Here is a 16,721-nt window from a genome sequence, read left to right on the forward strand (position 1 = left end):
TTGGTTTTCTAGGTTCCCCCTTCTGGTCCTCTAACTAGAAAGCCAGGAGTCTATTCTATTGTTCTGTTCCATTTCTTTCTATTTCTTCCTCACATACTGAATGTCTGAGACCACAATCAGTGTTTGCTAACCCATGGGTAACCAATGCTCCCAGGGAGGGCAGTTTCTCTCTTCAAAAAGACCTTTAGAGGGTTGTAGTCCCTGTTGCAAGATGTTTGAGTACTCAGTGGTAAGGAACAGCAAAGGAAACTTTGAATAGCAAAAATCAGCATTACACGGTTCTCTCCCCTTTCTGGTCTTTGAATCACAGCCCAGAGCCTCTTCTCCAGGTCTGCGTGTTCATGTCTGCTGTCTGCTTCCAGGTTCCTCGCTGTCAGGCATCTGGGCTGGGAGATACTGAGGGGGAAACAGGGGAAACACTGCCGATCTGGCAGAATTTTAAAGTCTGGTCTCTCATCTACCCTCCTACTAGTTAGCCTTCAGATTGCTGCTGCAGGCACTGTGTTTACGTCTGATGGACTCACTTAGTGGGAACGACACGGTGGACTATGCTGACTCGGTTTACTGAGAGCCTGTATTTACCTTTTGATCCCATCTTTCCTTTTCGGTGAGCATGGATATCGACCTATCATTTAGCTTTCGCTATGTAACAAGGCACATTTCCCTTAGCTCATGATTCTTCGAGTCAGCTGGGAGATGGCTCTGTGATAGGCTGGTGGGGCCGCATTCTCTCACGCCTGTGGTGCACTGGCAGCTGGATGGGGTAAGATGCTCTAATTCATACGTCTAGGAGCCGGCTAGCTGTCTCTTAGGATGTCTGTCTCCTTTCATGTGGTCTCACTCACACGAAGGATAACTAGGACTTGTTTCCAGGCTGCTCTCAGGGATCCAGACGGCATCGTGAGAGGTAAGATCCAGGGATGAAGGAACTTCCAGCATCCTGCCTGTCTCACATCCACGGGTGTCCCAAGTCACACAACCTGAAGTCAGTGTGGCTGAGGCTTGCTGATGGCAGATGCCAGGCAGACCATCACTGGGACAGTTCTGTGTACAACATGTCACAATCAAGTGTGTATTCAAGAGAGTATGGGACACATTTAAGATGGTTACGCCACCGTTTTCTCAAGAAATATCTTCATTGTATAGAAAACGGTAGGATCGTCACTTGCCTTCAGGAAACTTTGCTCCGTTGCCTTTTGACATTTAAAACCATGCTCAAGACCCAATCTGTTCTTTTGGGGAATAGGATTGTTTGTGTGCTTGTAGAATTCAGTCAAGCCTGAAAGTACCACTAAGATAAATTTGAAACACTTTTAAATAGAAAATACTTCTACTTATAAAATAGGTATACTCCTTCTATTCTCAAATTGTATTTTATTTTTAGTCCTCAGTTTCCTCAGGGGGTTGTTTATAGCATCTTCTCTACTTTCTGCAAATTCTGGGCTCCCAACAGACATCTCAGCACTTGGGAACACAGCCACATCTACAAAGGACCTGGACCCAAGAACCTCACAACACCCTGTTCCCTTCCTCCCAATGGGACTATCTGCAGCCACACCAATTGAGACATCTGTTCTCCTAAGAGTCCCTTGCCAACGACCAATCCTCCTGTCAGTCCTTTGGATCCCTTTCGGCCAAGTTATACCTGTGTTCTCCAAGCCCAGCCTTTGGAGTGTCTCCTTTCCCTAAACCCTAGTGTGTAAGTTGAATGTGTGTGTGTGTGTGTGTGTGTGTGTGTGTGTGTGTGTGTTCAAGTGCTCATGAAGGCCAAGGATCAACCTTGGAGGCTTCCTCAGGAGCTGGTCACCTTGTTTTCTGAGACAGAATTTCTCACAGGCTTGGAGCTCATCAAGAAGGTTAGGCTGGTTAGTCAGTGGGTCCCAGGGTTGTACCATGTCCATCTCCCCAACACTGGACAAGCATGGCACCCAGCATTTTCACATGGGTTCTGAGGGAATCAAATTCAAGTTCTCAAGCTTGCGTGGTAAGTGCTTTACCAAACAAGCTATCTTCTTGCCCAGTTTCCCCGTTTTTCTGTAATGCCTTCTGCTCACGCTTTTTAACTACTTATGTTTAAAAACAAACAACAAATGAAAATTTGATGGTGACCAAGGCAAGAAACTAACATATGTACTTGAAAACAAAACCTTTCCTGGTCCCATATTCTTCCTTAAAAATCCACACATTTCCACCATGACTCTCTCTTTACAAGTAAACTTCTAGAAAACACTGCACATATTTCATGGGATAGCTTGCTACAGTGGTCCATGAAAGAACAGACAGCCTGTCCAGCGACAAGGCCCATGAGTCTTCTTACTTGACCCTTGCCTCTGAAATAGGGGACTATTTCCCAGGACCACCTATGATTTCTTTCTCTGGGGAAGTAGTTCACATGGGATTGTTTAGATCTGGCCCTGTAAATACTGTATTGCGCTAATATGCTCCAGGCTTTATGGTATATGGATGCCATTCATTGCTTGTTTCTAATCAGATGTAAATTTTTATCCATTATTTTATTCGCTCATGAAAAATCTGCTGAACACCTAGCATGTGACAGTCACTGTGAACAACACACACACACACAAATTGTCCCTTGGGAGCTTATATGCAAAAAGTGCAGACACCAACAAGCATATATGGAATGTGTCAGAAGGGACTAAGCCCATCCACCTCTCTCTCTCTCTGTGTGTCTCTATAGATAGATGAGAGAGAGCTATGAAAGGGAACTTGGGGTGTATACTTTCACTCTGAGAAGAAGGAGTCTGTGAAAGGATCTGACAGAGGAATAATGGCAGACACTTGAAACCGAAAGGATCACTCTGGTTCCCTTTATGTGTCTGCCTTGTCATTTATCATGACTGCTCGGGAGGTCGGGCAGTTAAAGCCTCCATCCAGCTGCCTTCTTATTCACAGACCTTATTTCATTCTTCACCCTAACATTGGAAACTCAAAGTATACATTTTAACAGGACCTGAAGCATCAGCCAGGTCCTGACTAGTATCTGGGGACAAACTCTTTATTGTATATATTGCTTTCTCCTTCTTTAGACATTAGCCATTGGTACAATCTGGACCATGTTGTTTCTCTTAAGGTTTCAGTTTATAAAATAATTATAATTATTTATATTGGGCATCTCCTTTATACAGAAAATTTAAGTACACAATCCAAAATTCACAGAGAGGCAAATAGAAGAAGACAAAACTAACTTAAGAGAACCCCCCCACCACCACCAAGTTTTCAAGTGTTTCTTGGCAACTAGTCTCAAGGTAATTAATTACTGGTTCAACTACTGACACTTGAGCATTGGCACCAAAGTAACACACCATGTGGACAACGGTTTCAACATCGCTGACATCAGTTGGCTTTTCTTTATTATGTAATGCATTTTCAGCGAAACGCACACGGATCACATGCTTGACTCGCTCTAAGACTTTGATAAAGCTTCAGAGCAGATGGCAAATTGCTCATCTGGAGCTGCTCACAGGCTTACCTTCCAGCCAGGTGAAACAGACATCTCTTGTTGCTAAGCAACAAAGCGACTATAGGACTCTAAGAAAACCACAACCAGCTATTATCATTCATAGAGCCTTCACAAGGGCCGCCATCTTGGTATGCAATTCACTAAAACCAACTGAAACTATTTTACAAAAATACTTTAGAAAATTCTGCCATTATAAGAAAACAACAGTTCAGCTTCATATTTCTAGAAGAACAAGCTAGCCATAAGGTTGCGAAGACTCAAGAGAACCAACAAGTAGTGGCAGCTTGGGCTTTTCTTACCTATTTATCCCGGCTATATCAATAATTCATCTGTCCTTTGAGGTCACCAAAGTACCATTTAATTCTTCTGCTACAGTGCACTAAAACACCTTGGAAAAGTTCTTGTTATATTATTTACGAATGTTGCATAAGCATATTAACTCACATCCGGTAGCTCTCTGCTAATAAAAAACAAAACTAAAAAAGCCAAAACTAGTCCATTTACTTTTCAGGGAACCTATTACTGGATGTCACAGCCATGACCATCATCATCACTCCGGGGTAAGTCACAGCCATGACCAGCATCACTCCGGGGTAAGTCACAGCCATGACCAGCTTCACTCCGGGGTAAGTCACAGCCATGACCAGCATCACTCCGGGGTAAGTCACAGCCATGACCAGCATCACTCTGGGGTAAGTCACAGCCATGACCAGCATCACTCCGGGGTAAGTCACAGCCATGACCAGCATCACTCCGGGGTAAGTCACAGCCATGACCAGCATCACTCTGGGGTAAGTCACAGCCATGACCATCATCACTCCGGGGTAAGTCACAGCCATGACCATCATCAATCCGGGGTAAGTCACAGCCATGACCAGCATCACTCCAGAAACTCAAAAGGTTAAGACCGGCATCCAAGTTGTGAAAGTCTGAGGCCACCCTTGACCTGGCAAGTCTTTTCAGTTACACAACGCAAGTTAAATGTCACTGGTACATAGAGATTCAAATGTCCAGTTACAGGAAAAAGCCTGGAGTCAGGCAAACAGTGCTACACACCATGAGGGCATCAAATACCCTATTTTGAGGGGCTGTTTCCAGATAGGAGAAATGCTAATGTTTTACATGAAAAGGGCAGGTTGCCAAGCAACATGGTATCTCTATTAAAAAAAAAAACTGCAGTATACAAATAAATGTAACACAAATATATGATTGTGAAATATTTACAAACATATAGCATAAAATGTTTGATTACACATATAAATATCCATATCATTATTGAAGAAAGAATGCAAGACCTTAATTGAATGTGTAAACCTGGGTAATCTAACAATACTTTCAGTGTTTCCTATATTTCTACAAGGAATATGCATTGTTATACTTAAAAAGAAATAAGTCTATGCATAAATAGGTTGGCAGTTTTCAGCATCTCAAAATGTATAGGTTGTTAAAAAAATATTTGTGCACGTGTGTGATTTGTGGATTTTGTCACATACCAGCCATTGTGTGCGCATGGAAGTCAGAGGGCCAGCCTGCAGGAGTTGGTTCTCTGTCCACCAGGAGGGTTCTGGGAACTGAACTCAGCTTCATCAGACTTGGCCTCAAGTACCTTTATCTGCTGAGCCATCCTACTGGCCCTCATAGACTTTTTCTCAAAACAAGGTCAGAGCCTTAGAGACTGGCAGTAGACTAGTGGTTTTATGTAAATTAACTTCAGCTAAAGCATCTGTTTGCAGAGTGACTTACTTTAAATGCTCTTGATGTCAGCATGCCTTTATCCCATGAAATAACTCTGTACTGGAGCATAGAAATAGATACTGCTTCTTTTTGATAAAAGCAAATTGAAAGACTATGGATCTTAGTAGTAATCACCCCTTCCTGCCAGACTAAGCAACTCACTCAGTGGTCAGCGAGGTGGGCTAATTTACCTTACAAGTCTGAGTCTGAAAACCCATGTACTCTGGCCAGAGGAGGGCTATTCCCAGTGGCCCGAGGCCAGTCTCAGCTACTTGAATGTGGATGACCAGCAGATTGTCTCCATCCACAGATAGCTTTCTTTGGGTTTTCAAAAAAGAATTGTCATTACATTGGTTCTCTGACCATTTCACAAACATTCTGCCACCCACCTTCTTATGCCCCCTCCCCCATCCTCTCCCTTTCCCATATATGTCTTTTTGTTTGGTGACCCACTGAGTTTACCGAGCACCACTTGGGAGCCTGGTGGGCCCCTCTATGGGTACCCAACTAAAGACAATGATTTCTCCTCCCCCAGAATTCTCCATTAGCCCCCGTTCAGTAGGGAGTGATAGGGGTCTATAATCCCTCCCCGGTCATACAATAATAGGCACACTGTAATGATACTTCATTTGTATTTTAATAAGTAATGCTTGCCTGAGGATCAGAAAAGTAAAAACAGCCACACTGGCCAGCCTTACAGACCAGGCAGCAATGACACACACCTTTAAGCCCAGTACCCACACTAGTTGCCATAGAAACCAGGTGGCAGTGGTGCACGCCCTTAATCCCAGAACTAGAGAGAATTATAAAATGGGGGCAGACAGCTCTCAGGCAGTCTCATTCTGAGATTCCTGGAGGCAGGACCGCCATTTCAGACTGAGGTCGAGTTAAGAGCCAGTGACTGGCTGCTTTGCTTTTCTGGTCATCAGGTTGAACCCCAATATCTGTCTCTGAGTTTCTATTAATTGTGTTTCAGCATCTAATAAATAAGCTTCTCCTCAGTTGTGGAGTTCTGACTTAGGTGACAGAACCAGGCATTAATTCTCTCCTGTGGAATAGGCCTCGGGTCCACGGAGAGCTCGTGGTTGCCCATGTAACACTCATGACAATGATTCACTGTAGTAAAAGCTGCGGGCTGTGTTCCTGCCGCTCCAGCTCCTGGTCGCCTGGCTAGCTTTAAACCCGAAATAACAACATACAAACTGTATTCATTTAAACATTGCTTGGCCCACTAGCTCTAGTCTCTTACGGGCTAATTCTCATATTTTGCCTAACCCATTTTTAGTAATCTGTGTAGCACCAGTCTTACCGGGAAAGATTCAGCATGTCTAACTTGGTGGCTTGCTTCATCGCATCTGCCCGAAAGAGGGGAGCATGGCCTCTGAGCTCACTTCCTCTTCCTCCCAGCATTCTGTTCTGTTTACTCCACCCACCTCTGTTCTAAGCTACGAGGCCAAGCAGTTTCTTTATTACTTAACCAATGAAATCAACAGATTGATATATGACACTCCCACATCAGTTCACCATTGGGTACCTTGCTTGTCAGGTTGCTACTGCATATGGTTCACAGATAATTAAGGCTCTTTATGGTTTTTCTCAACTACTAACCTGTATAGTACACCTTCAGGCTCTAAGAAAGCCAGTCAGTAGGGAGAAGTTTCCAGTTCAGTTTGAAATTGATTTCTCTGTGTATGGTGATGAAGGTCCTTGGCAACAGGGTCTTACCAACCAATTCCGGTCGGCAAACGGGAAGAAGAGCAATAGCATATATTGTTTTGTGAGGACTGGGGGCTTTTTTGACCAGTCAGTCGCTTCTAAGGAGGATTCCACATGAGGGCTTTGGCACTGAGACTTCTGTAATTTCCTCCTTGCCCCTCCAATTCCTTCCACAACCTTCCCATTACATCTTCTTCCCAACCCCATGTTCTCTTTCTTCTTTAAAACAACCCACTGAGTCCAGTTGGCCCCTCATGTGCAGGGGTGTAGCACCAGCCATAGTACATGAGCAGCCTACCAGGCACCATATTCTTGAAGAAAAATGGATTCTTCTTCCCCCAGCAACTATCAACATTCAACAACTCCTTAACTCAGGAGCCCCTCCCTGCCATCCGCGGTAGAGCTCCTCACCTGCTTGGTCTCACATGGGTCTTACGCAGGCAGCCACAGCGGCAGTGCCTTCCTGGGTACAATGGCTTTGTCACATACCCAAGTCACTTTTCACAGCGGTCTTCTTCGACCTCTAGCTCTTAAAACATCTCTGCTCCCTGTCCAATTATGTTCCCCGAGCCTTGGGAGGGGTGGTGGGGATACAGATGCTCCAGTTAGACCTGAGTCCTCCCGCACTGATTAATCATCCTCTGTATCTTGACCAGTTGTGAGTCTCTCTCTATTAGCCATCCTCTGCAAAAAGAAGCTTCTCCGATGAGGGCTGAGAGCCGCACTTAGGACAGTAACCCTTGGGTGCTAGGATTAGGGCTATCCAGACGTGCAGGCATTGACTTATTACTCTTCTGAACTTTTATTTATTTTGTAAATTTTTTATGGTTTATTTAACTTTATTTTATGTGCATTGGTGTGGAGGTGTCAGATCCCCTGGAACTGGATTTTCAGACAGTTGTAAGCTGCCATGTGGGTGCTGGGAATTGAACCCGGGTCCTCGGAAAGAGCAGCCAGTGCTCTTAACCACTGAGCCATCTCTCCAGACCCTGAACTTTTATTTTTAAATTACCTTACACAGCAGTATGTTTCTCATATAATTGTGGGGTTTGGCTAACCCTCTCCTAGTGTATCTTCCTCTTCCTCACTCCCACCCCCATGCCTCCTGAACCCCACCCCCCAGCCCTCCTCCCTAAGGTATCCCCCAGTCCATTGGCCCTCTCCTAGATTCTGCTGGCATTGCAAGTTAAATCCACAAATCCAAAGATTCAGAACTGGGACACACACATGAGAGACAGAACATGGCATTTGTCTTTCTGTGCCTGGGTCACCTCACGGAACAAAGTGGTTTTCCCCAGCTTCATTCATGTATTTGCAAATTTCGTTTTCCTTTGCAGATGGAAAATTTCTGTTGTCCTACATTTTTATTATTCGTTCATCAGCTGATGGACACCAAGGCTGATTTCATTCCCCAGCATTGTGAATAGAGCAGCAAAGGCTAAAGGTGACCAAGTGTCTCTGTGTTAGCATGTGGAAACCTTTGGTCTTTTACTCACTGCTCAGAGGTGATATAGATTTTGCAAGAAAGGAATACAGTTCAAACCAGTGCCCTAATCTCAAAGTGTTTTACCATTCACATAAAGTGACATGAACAGTTATTGCCCCGCCCCCCCGAAAAACCTAAGTAAGTCGATAGTAGCTACAAACTGTCTCATGTCTCTGAGCAAAGGCAAAAGAGTATAGAAAGCACGGCTCTTCAGCTTGAGCACATCCTTCCATCACCCCAAAATGTGGCTCATAGTGTCTGTCCATTCAGAGTAAGAGGATTGGTGAGCTGGTACACAGGGCTTGGCCCCTTCGACATGAGCAAGGGGCAACTCACAGAAATCATGTCATTGTTATTGATAAGGGAAAGAAACATAAATTATGCTTGCACAGTTAAGGGAAACAGAGACAGATGCAGATATATTAATAATTTGAAAACAGTTCATGAATAAACCACAGCTTTGAAGGTACTCTGAGACACAGGGATGATTTAAGACAGTCAAACGCCGCCACTTTATAGCTCCCTCTGAACTACACATGCCTATGAACAGTTCTGAAACTGGCAAAGTAAGATCTCGTGAGCAGGCGTTTACACAAGTGGTTCCTGCAATGTTGCCCGTGACTGTCACTACTGACATGGGCCAAATTTTCATATGCAGCATGTGAGCCACGTACCTGCTGTCAGGAGCAGCAAACCAGAAGCAGAACACCTTCTTTCAGGGGCGTGGTGGAAAGGAGGAGGGTCTCTGGACCCTAGGAGGTGGGGCTAGCACAGGCGGAGGCACCTCACCAGCCCTTGTTGGAGCGGGAAGAGTGAGGTTTGATATTGAAACAAACCCTTGTGTACAAGGGGGGCCCAAATTCAAACCTTCTCCAAGAAGAGTGAAGCACAAACTAAGAAGCAACAGAACCCCCTCTTGTTCATGTTTACACTGCTCATACTTGGGTGGGGTCGGGTCGGAATGAAGCTCACTTGGTTGAGGAAATGAAGAAATCAATGAAGACCCAAAGATAAGACTCCCTGTAAAATGGTTGTTGGGGGTCTGAGGGGCATATTTGCTGGCTTGGCATCCACTTGGTTATTCACTAACTGCCAAAATTTAAAGACAAATACTTTAATTTAGCTATAAGCAACAATGACGTGGGTAGATTTTGGAGTTCAGTGATAAGACTGCTTAGTTGGTTTACAAATACTCCAAGTCCATCCAGCTGCTAACAATGTCAAAGCCATGATTTCCACCCAAAACCCCTTTTCCTCATATCCTTAACTCTATCAGTATTGGTTAATTCCATAAAGGATTAAATCTTAAGTTCAATACTTTAATAACAGTATTCATTTTATTTTTAAACAAAACCAAAGCAAGCAAATAAAAAGCCACCTCAGTGTTTTGTAATGCTGAGTAAGTGGGTGACTTTGTGCTGGGCCACACGCAGGTAGGCTCTGAGCTGGGCCCACCTGTGAGTTGGCTGACAGACTTCCTCAGTAGACCTTGTCTGGTTGTAATGACTAACCCTTTCTGCTCATCAACCATGATTAACAGCGAGAAGGCTGTTCAAGATGAACAGAACACTCCCACTAAACAACCAGGTTAGCAGGAATCCGCCACACACACACACACACACACACACACACACACACACACACACGGTGATAAGCCTCAGTATCTAAATAAGGAGTAAATTCTAGTAGCTAATAAGTAGCATGCGTCTATCTCCTGTGTACTTCCCAGAGTTTTCCTCACAAACTAGGATTCATTTCCCCATCTACTGGGAATATTGGCTGTAGGCTGTTGAGACTCACAGCTGATCTCTCCTAGGAACCGCTCTTGAGAACTGCCCTCCATTAAAGGAAACTGTCTTTCCCTAGAGCACTCCAAGTTCCAGGGATCCAAACCTAAAGCCCAGGGCTCCTGCCTGGATATACAACTCCAGAGGTTCTCCCAGGCGCAGGCTCACGTGGCTTCAGCCTCTCCCTTTGCCCAACCTTGTTTGTTCATTCTCTGGAAGATCAGGCAGACTTTGAACAATCTCCCAAGATCCCAAAACAAGGACACAGAAGAACTGGTGTTCTCACCCAGATACGTGTGACTGTCAGTCCTAGCTTCTATCAGTTTCATCAGGCCCTAGACCTTGTCATACGAGGTCCCTCTTTTGTCAGCTTCTATCACATCACTCATTCTCGTCCTAGCAACCCAGGCCAGCCCCACAGAACTCTGTACTTTCTGCTACACACATGTCCCTGCAGACCCTTGCCTTGTCTTGCCTCATGGAAGTGTCCCCTTCATTTCCAGAGCTGCTTCTTTAAGTTTTTCATGTCCCCTAGTGTTCCTACAGTGAGCTCTGTAGTCTCTTTCGCTTGGAGATGCTTAATTTATTCTAATGCGTTCCTTGCAAGCAGGGCAGTCTCTTAACTAAGTTTTGCCAGTCACACAGCTTACAGATGTTTTGTTCAATGGATGAATAAATGAGGAGCTGCTTATGTAGGTCCTGGCTGAACCCCTGCCAATGCCCCCATGTCGAGGAAGTATCTTTGAGTAGCATCCAAATGTGGAATTGTTACAACCTTTCTCCATTGTGGCAGCCTGACACGAACATCTGGACGCCACTGCAGATGCTCAGGGATCCAAACTGTATGTGGTCTCCACAGATGGCGCTCACAGAGGGGCAGAGAGTCCGTCACTTCCCTAGCTCAGTGGAAACTGATATGTATTTTTAAGCTCTCTTACTTAATATGTGAAGATAGTTCTCTATCTCTACCTAGTCTTAGATCCAACATAGAAAGCTCTGTTGGAAACACGCTCCCTCCTCCATTTGACATGGCACACAATGACTTAGAACTTGCTGAATTCCCATTTCTAGGTCAGAAATCAAATCAACTGTGGCTGCATCAAGCACAGCTGGTGTGCACGCCCCTGCACCCATGTTGTGAGTGGTCCCTTTGAAACACATGCATCGTGAATAGACAGGGTGCACCTCCTTCTCTGAAGCTAAAATATTACTTACTAAAGGAGGGTCCGGGCATAAATCTAGGCAAGGAACTCTATTAACACCAAGCAGAGAAGGCTTGCGGAGTCTCGTGCTCTCAACATAGAAACTGAAAGCTGGGCAAGGAGCTGCGTGTGCCCTTTGCACAGGAAATGCTCCAATTTTGTTATTGTTCTCAACAAAAATGTGCAAACAACAAAAATATTTGCTGAGAGCTGACTGAAGCTAATGATGACACGAAGGTTTAAAAGCCCAGGTTTTTTCCCCTCCCCTTTGTTTCTTGTTTTTCTGTAAATGGAGTCAGGAAGGAGGAAACTCTTTAACACAATAGAAACTGAACTTTCTGGGCTTTTTTCACTTCACTCTCATAGCCTCTGCGGCGGGGAGCATGAAGACAAGGCAGTAATGCCTTCCTGCGAGGACACACATGTGATATGCTTTATCTGGTCACGTGTGAGCTGAAGCAGAACCCAAGCCCCTCCTCTCTAAGTGTGGCTCTTTTCCACACATGGAGGTCAGTTCTAAGGACAGAGATAAATAAGATTTTTATCACTTTGATTAAGTGTACATGCGTGTGTTTGTGTATGGGTATGAGTATATGAATGCATGTGCCCAGGCAGGGCAGAAGCATCCAGTCTCCCTGGATCTGAGCTGCCCAACCTGGATACTGGGAACCAAATACACATCCTCTGCAAGAGCAGTGTGAACTCTTTAACTGTTGAGCCATCTCTCCAGCCTCCTGCAGGCACCCACCCCCAAAATACTTCTGTTCATGTTGCTCAGGTCAACTATTCATTAGTTTACTGATATACATAAGTATATCCAGCAGATAATATTGTATGCATTATACATATGCACACATATCATACACACTCACCAGCACAAACACATAGTATAAACACACACCCTCAGGTTTAACTGTCTAATCTGTGTCTTTAGAATATCCACGCCATTCACTCTTTCCAGGCACCTTCCCCTAAGAGGCTGCAGGTAAGGTGGTTATCCAAGGCTACCTTTTTAAACATCCGGGTGGAATCCTCGCTTATCTGCATGAACCGCATAATGACATTGTTCAGATAGATGTCGCTCAGGGTGGCATGGTCTTTGCTTTCTCTCCTCACTTGGTTCAGAAGCAAATACCAGCAGTTCACCGGAGACAACAGGTTCTGGTCTTTCCTGAGGGGTAAAGGAAGACAGAATTACCATCATTTCAAAGTGGCCTGGCTCAATCAAAAGAGGTCACCCAGGCAGGCGGAGGAGCCCCAGCAGATAGGTGCTGGGATCCTTCTGTCTGCTCTGAGTATTCTTAGATCAGGACAAGCCACAGCCTGCAGGAATCCTGCAACTTACCGGGAAAGAAAACTTGGAGCAAAAACCTGGGTACAACTTCCTGCCCCTGACCAGGGCCCCAGGTGCCAGGCCTGGACAGTGCTTGGGCAGCCCCAGGTTTTGCAGCCCACTAAAGAAAGCAATCATGTTTACATGAGGATCTATTGGCTACTGTCTCACACACAGGCTGGTCTGCCCCAGCTCACAAAGTCTCCTTTGAGTGTTCGGCCTACTGCTGGAAAAGAAATTTGGCTAAGCATGCTTTCCACGGAACACAAACTTGAGGGTTATTTATTAATCCCTGGATGTATAACCTCCACCCTCCAGAAAACATTCCTGGGGAATCCGAGGGCTCATGAACAGAACCTGAAAGTTTGCTGGCTCATGGCATGTCACATGTCTTGTTGAAACTTACTGAGCCAGCTCAGATTCATAAATGTTCCTGGTTTATTTTAGAAAATAAAACTAAGTGAACTGCAAAGCATAAAAATTAGACATATATACTCAAAGAAAAACTCCATCCCAACACAGTAAGCAACCAACATATCATTCCTTAAAATAAATTAGATGTCCTCTCCCCTCTTGCCCCTGCCACATATGGTGGATGAGGGAGTTGACCTTCCCCCAAGCAGCTGCAGCACTCGGGAAAGTGGGCCCTGTACCCTGCCTGGGCAGCACAGCAGAGCTGGCCCTATTGACAGGGTACAGGTGAACAGCCTTGAGAACATGAGCGGGAGACTGACCCGCCCCTCATCTGCCATATGGTGGTGTGGGCAGAGGAGTTGCCACCCACCACTACCCATGGCGGGTGGGAGAGCTGCCCCCGCCCCTCACCAGCTGCAGCACTCAGGAGAGTGACCTCTGCCACCCACCTGGACAGCACAGTAGAGCTGGCTCTGAGGGTCCAGGTGCGGGAGGGCTGATTCTGAGGGCGCAAAAGCAGGAGAACTAGTCCCACTCCTTGCTCATCGAGGCTAGGGATGAACTAGCTAGGGCAATGCTGGAGACCTCACCCGGGTGATGAGGCAGTGTGTGTGTGTGTGGGGGGGGGGGGGGACTGGTGGGCCAACCAACCCCGCAACTATCCAGGCCCAGAACCAGGATATGAGCTGGCCAACCCCAAATCTACCCACATATGATCTATGGGAGCAGATTAAGAGGTCCGTTCTGCAGACCCAAAGCTCCAGGATCTCCATGACATGGGGCAAGATGAGGGTAACCAAGAGGAGTCCCAGTAAGGGCCCAGCTTCAGTAGTGTGGCAGAAACAAAGACCTTGAAGCAGATCAATGGCTTCGCAATGAACACTTGCAAGTGAAGATACATGAACAAAAGAGTGTACCATATGATTCGCACTGTCATACTACGGTTTCCATGACAAGATGCTTGCCTTCTTTTTCCTCTTAAATTTTGTTTTATTTTGGGGGTGGGGTTGCAAGGGCCGAGGGCAGATATGGAGGGATGGAAAATAAGGGGGATCAAGATGCATGATGAGGCCGGGTGGTGGTGGCACATGCCTTTAATCCCAGCACTTGGGAGGCAGAGGCAGGCGGTTTTCTGTGAGTTCGAGGCCAGCCTGGTCTACAAGAGCTAGTTCCAGGACAGGAACCAAAAACTACGGAGAAACCCTGTCTTGAAAAATAAAAAAAAAATTAAAAAAAAATAAAACATGCATGATGAGGAAGACACAGAGAATAAGAGGAAGTTAAAAAAATTCAGAAGTACAATTTGTTATTGACTGTAAAAACTAACCACAGAATGACAAAATGTTTCTCCTAACTCAAGCACAGAAGAGCCATGCTATCTGATGAGGAGTTTTATTAATTTTGCTTTTAAAGTTGCATGTGATGTGAAAGAGAAGGGATGGGGGGCAGGGAAGGGGGATACACGCGCCATGGCAGAAACACAGAGGTCCGAGCCAACCTCCGATGTGTGCCCTCGCCTTCCCAAGGGTACTGGCCTTTAAAGTTCTAAGGATTTTCTCATCTTCTCCCAGGAGTGCAGGGATGACAGACACACATGTGCTAACATGTTTGGTTTCTACACAGGTTCTGGGATCATGGCAAGCGCTCTACTCCCTGAGTCATCCTTCCAGCAAGATGTAATGTTTTATTATTCATGAACATGTATGACTGAACATTAAGTCAGGGGAAAGAAAAAGAAAGCCATGTCGTTCTACCATTCGGGTTCTTAGAGTCTGCATTTAATATTGCATTGAATCTAGGAAGCTGAGGCAGGAGGATCAAGAGTTTGAAGCCAGGCTAGGCTACATAGGCTACATAGCAAGTTCAAGGATGCCTTATAAGTCTCATCTTAAAAGCAAAGAAAATCTCCACTGTCCCCCAAACACCTACATTGAGTTACAAGCTCTGTTTACAAGACAAAGAAAGCAAGAACAGAGGCAGAAATGGGTTCAGGAAGAAATCCCCATGCACACTGGGAATGCCTGCTCTGACCTGGGACGTCTTTCCTCTTAGAACCATCAAGAAGGAATGGTGAGTCCATGGCAGGTACGTGGAGCCTTTCTATCTGTGTCTTGTCAGCCCCAAAAGCAAGCGCTGCTTGGTTCATTTGAACTATGCTTATCCTTTATCCTGAAGCAGCTAATAAATTCCCTAAGAATATTTCATATGCCTTTATATCCTTGGTACACACCCGGATGGAAGCATGAAACAGTATTTCATGGATTGAATAAAAAACGCATTATTTTTGTCTTGCTTATTAGTGCCAATCACAATATTGATGATAATAATAGAATAAAAATAGAAGGTATCATTTACTGAGCCTGGGAACTTCAAGCCAGGTTTGGGGAGGTAAAGGCGGGCAATCTCAGCAACACGGAAGGCTGAGGTAGGAGGATGACAAATTCAAGGCCGGCCTGGACGACTCAGGGAGACCCTGTCTCAAATTTGCATAAATGTTAATGAAAGCTTGTGGGTCTTTCTCAGGCTGGGCTCTCGCCTCTGCTCGCACACCCTGTCTGTGTGGCTGGGATAACTGTTAATGTCTCTGTAATTCATTTACTTTGTACAACTGGTAAAATAGCAGAGCGGGTCTCATGGGGTTATTGTGAAGATGACGTGGGCTACTATCTACATTTAAATGCTTGCTATCATGCCTTGGGCACAAGGTAAGTGCTGCGTATACAATGTTAGCTATTTTTGTCTAAGAGGCCGCTCCGATCGAGATCTGACAGTAACTCTACTTAATCCTTCCCACAGCCACTCTCTGTGTCCTGACTGTCAACACGAGAACTAAAGCTCACCAAGGATTTGGTGAGGACCAAAGTGAGGGCCAGAGCGAGACCTTGTGTGGGAGGCTGATCTGAGCCTTGCTGGTGGCATTTGCTGTAGCAACTCGAGGCTACAGACTAGTGTGTGACATGAGTGATAGTGACCCCAAATTAAGTAGAGCCAGGCTCCGAGGTCTAGTTTCAACAGGTATGTGCATGACTATGCTTAAAGGCTCAGTGTCTGGAGAGAAGAGAAGGAGCGTTGTACACACATCCCGAGCCAGCCACCAGTCACAGCGAGGGCTCTGCCCTGTCTGTTACTGCCACTCATGGTCATGAGCCGTCAGGCCTCCTGCCAGAGAAACCAAAGCTTGAGAACATATGTACTGCCACGGTCACGCAGTCGTTAGTCTATTCCAACCCAAGTCTGGCTGATGGCTAATGAAGCCAGCTTTTATGTTTCTGACCCATTTCCTCTCCAGCTCTACAATCAATAACCAATAATGCTCAAGCCAAAGGTGATTTGAAGATTCATGTACAAATATTTATTACATTTATTTATTTGGTGGAGCACAGGCCCATGGGGGTCAGAGGACAACTTTTAGTAGTTCTTCCTCTTTCCACCAGTGAGTTCTGGCGAACTGAACCCAGGTCATCAGGATTGGCCTCTACCGGCTATAAGTAAGTAGCCATCTTGCCAAACTGGCTACTCTTCTTTTAATCCAGGCTCCAAAGTCATGGAAGGGTAGGAAATGGAACTT

The 16,721-nt window shown here is 45.4% G+C and overlaps 1 protein-coding gene across 2 annotated transcripts in view; it reads right to left on the bottom strand.

Moving 5' to 3' along the window:
* The window catches only part of Srgap1 (SLIT-ROBO Rho GTPase activating protein 1), a 283,329-nt gene that overhangs the window by 137,585 nt on the left and 129,023 nt on the right, over nucleotides 1-16,721 (bottom strand). For both annotated transcript variants that reach the window (XM_041665937.1, XM_041665936.1), the window contains exon 3: nucleotides 12,415-12,577. In XM_041665937.1, coding sequence (XP_041521871.1) covers nucleotides 12,415-12,577 — 163 coding nt within the window. The remainder of the gene's footprint in view (nucleotides 1-12,414; nucleotides 12,578-16,721) is intronic.

Source organism: Microtus oregoni, unplaced genomic scaffold (genome assembly GCF_018167655.1).
Source record: "Microtus oregoni isolate MIOR12 unplaced genomic scaffold, Mior012 000001F_ref0000356, whole genome shotgun sequence".
In the NCBI taxonomy this organism is placed as follows: Eukaryota; Metazoa; Chordata; class Mammalia; order Rodentia; family Cricetidae; genus Microtus; species Microtus oregoni.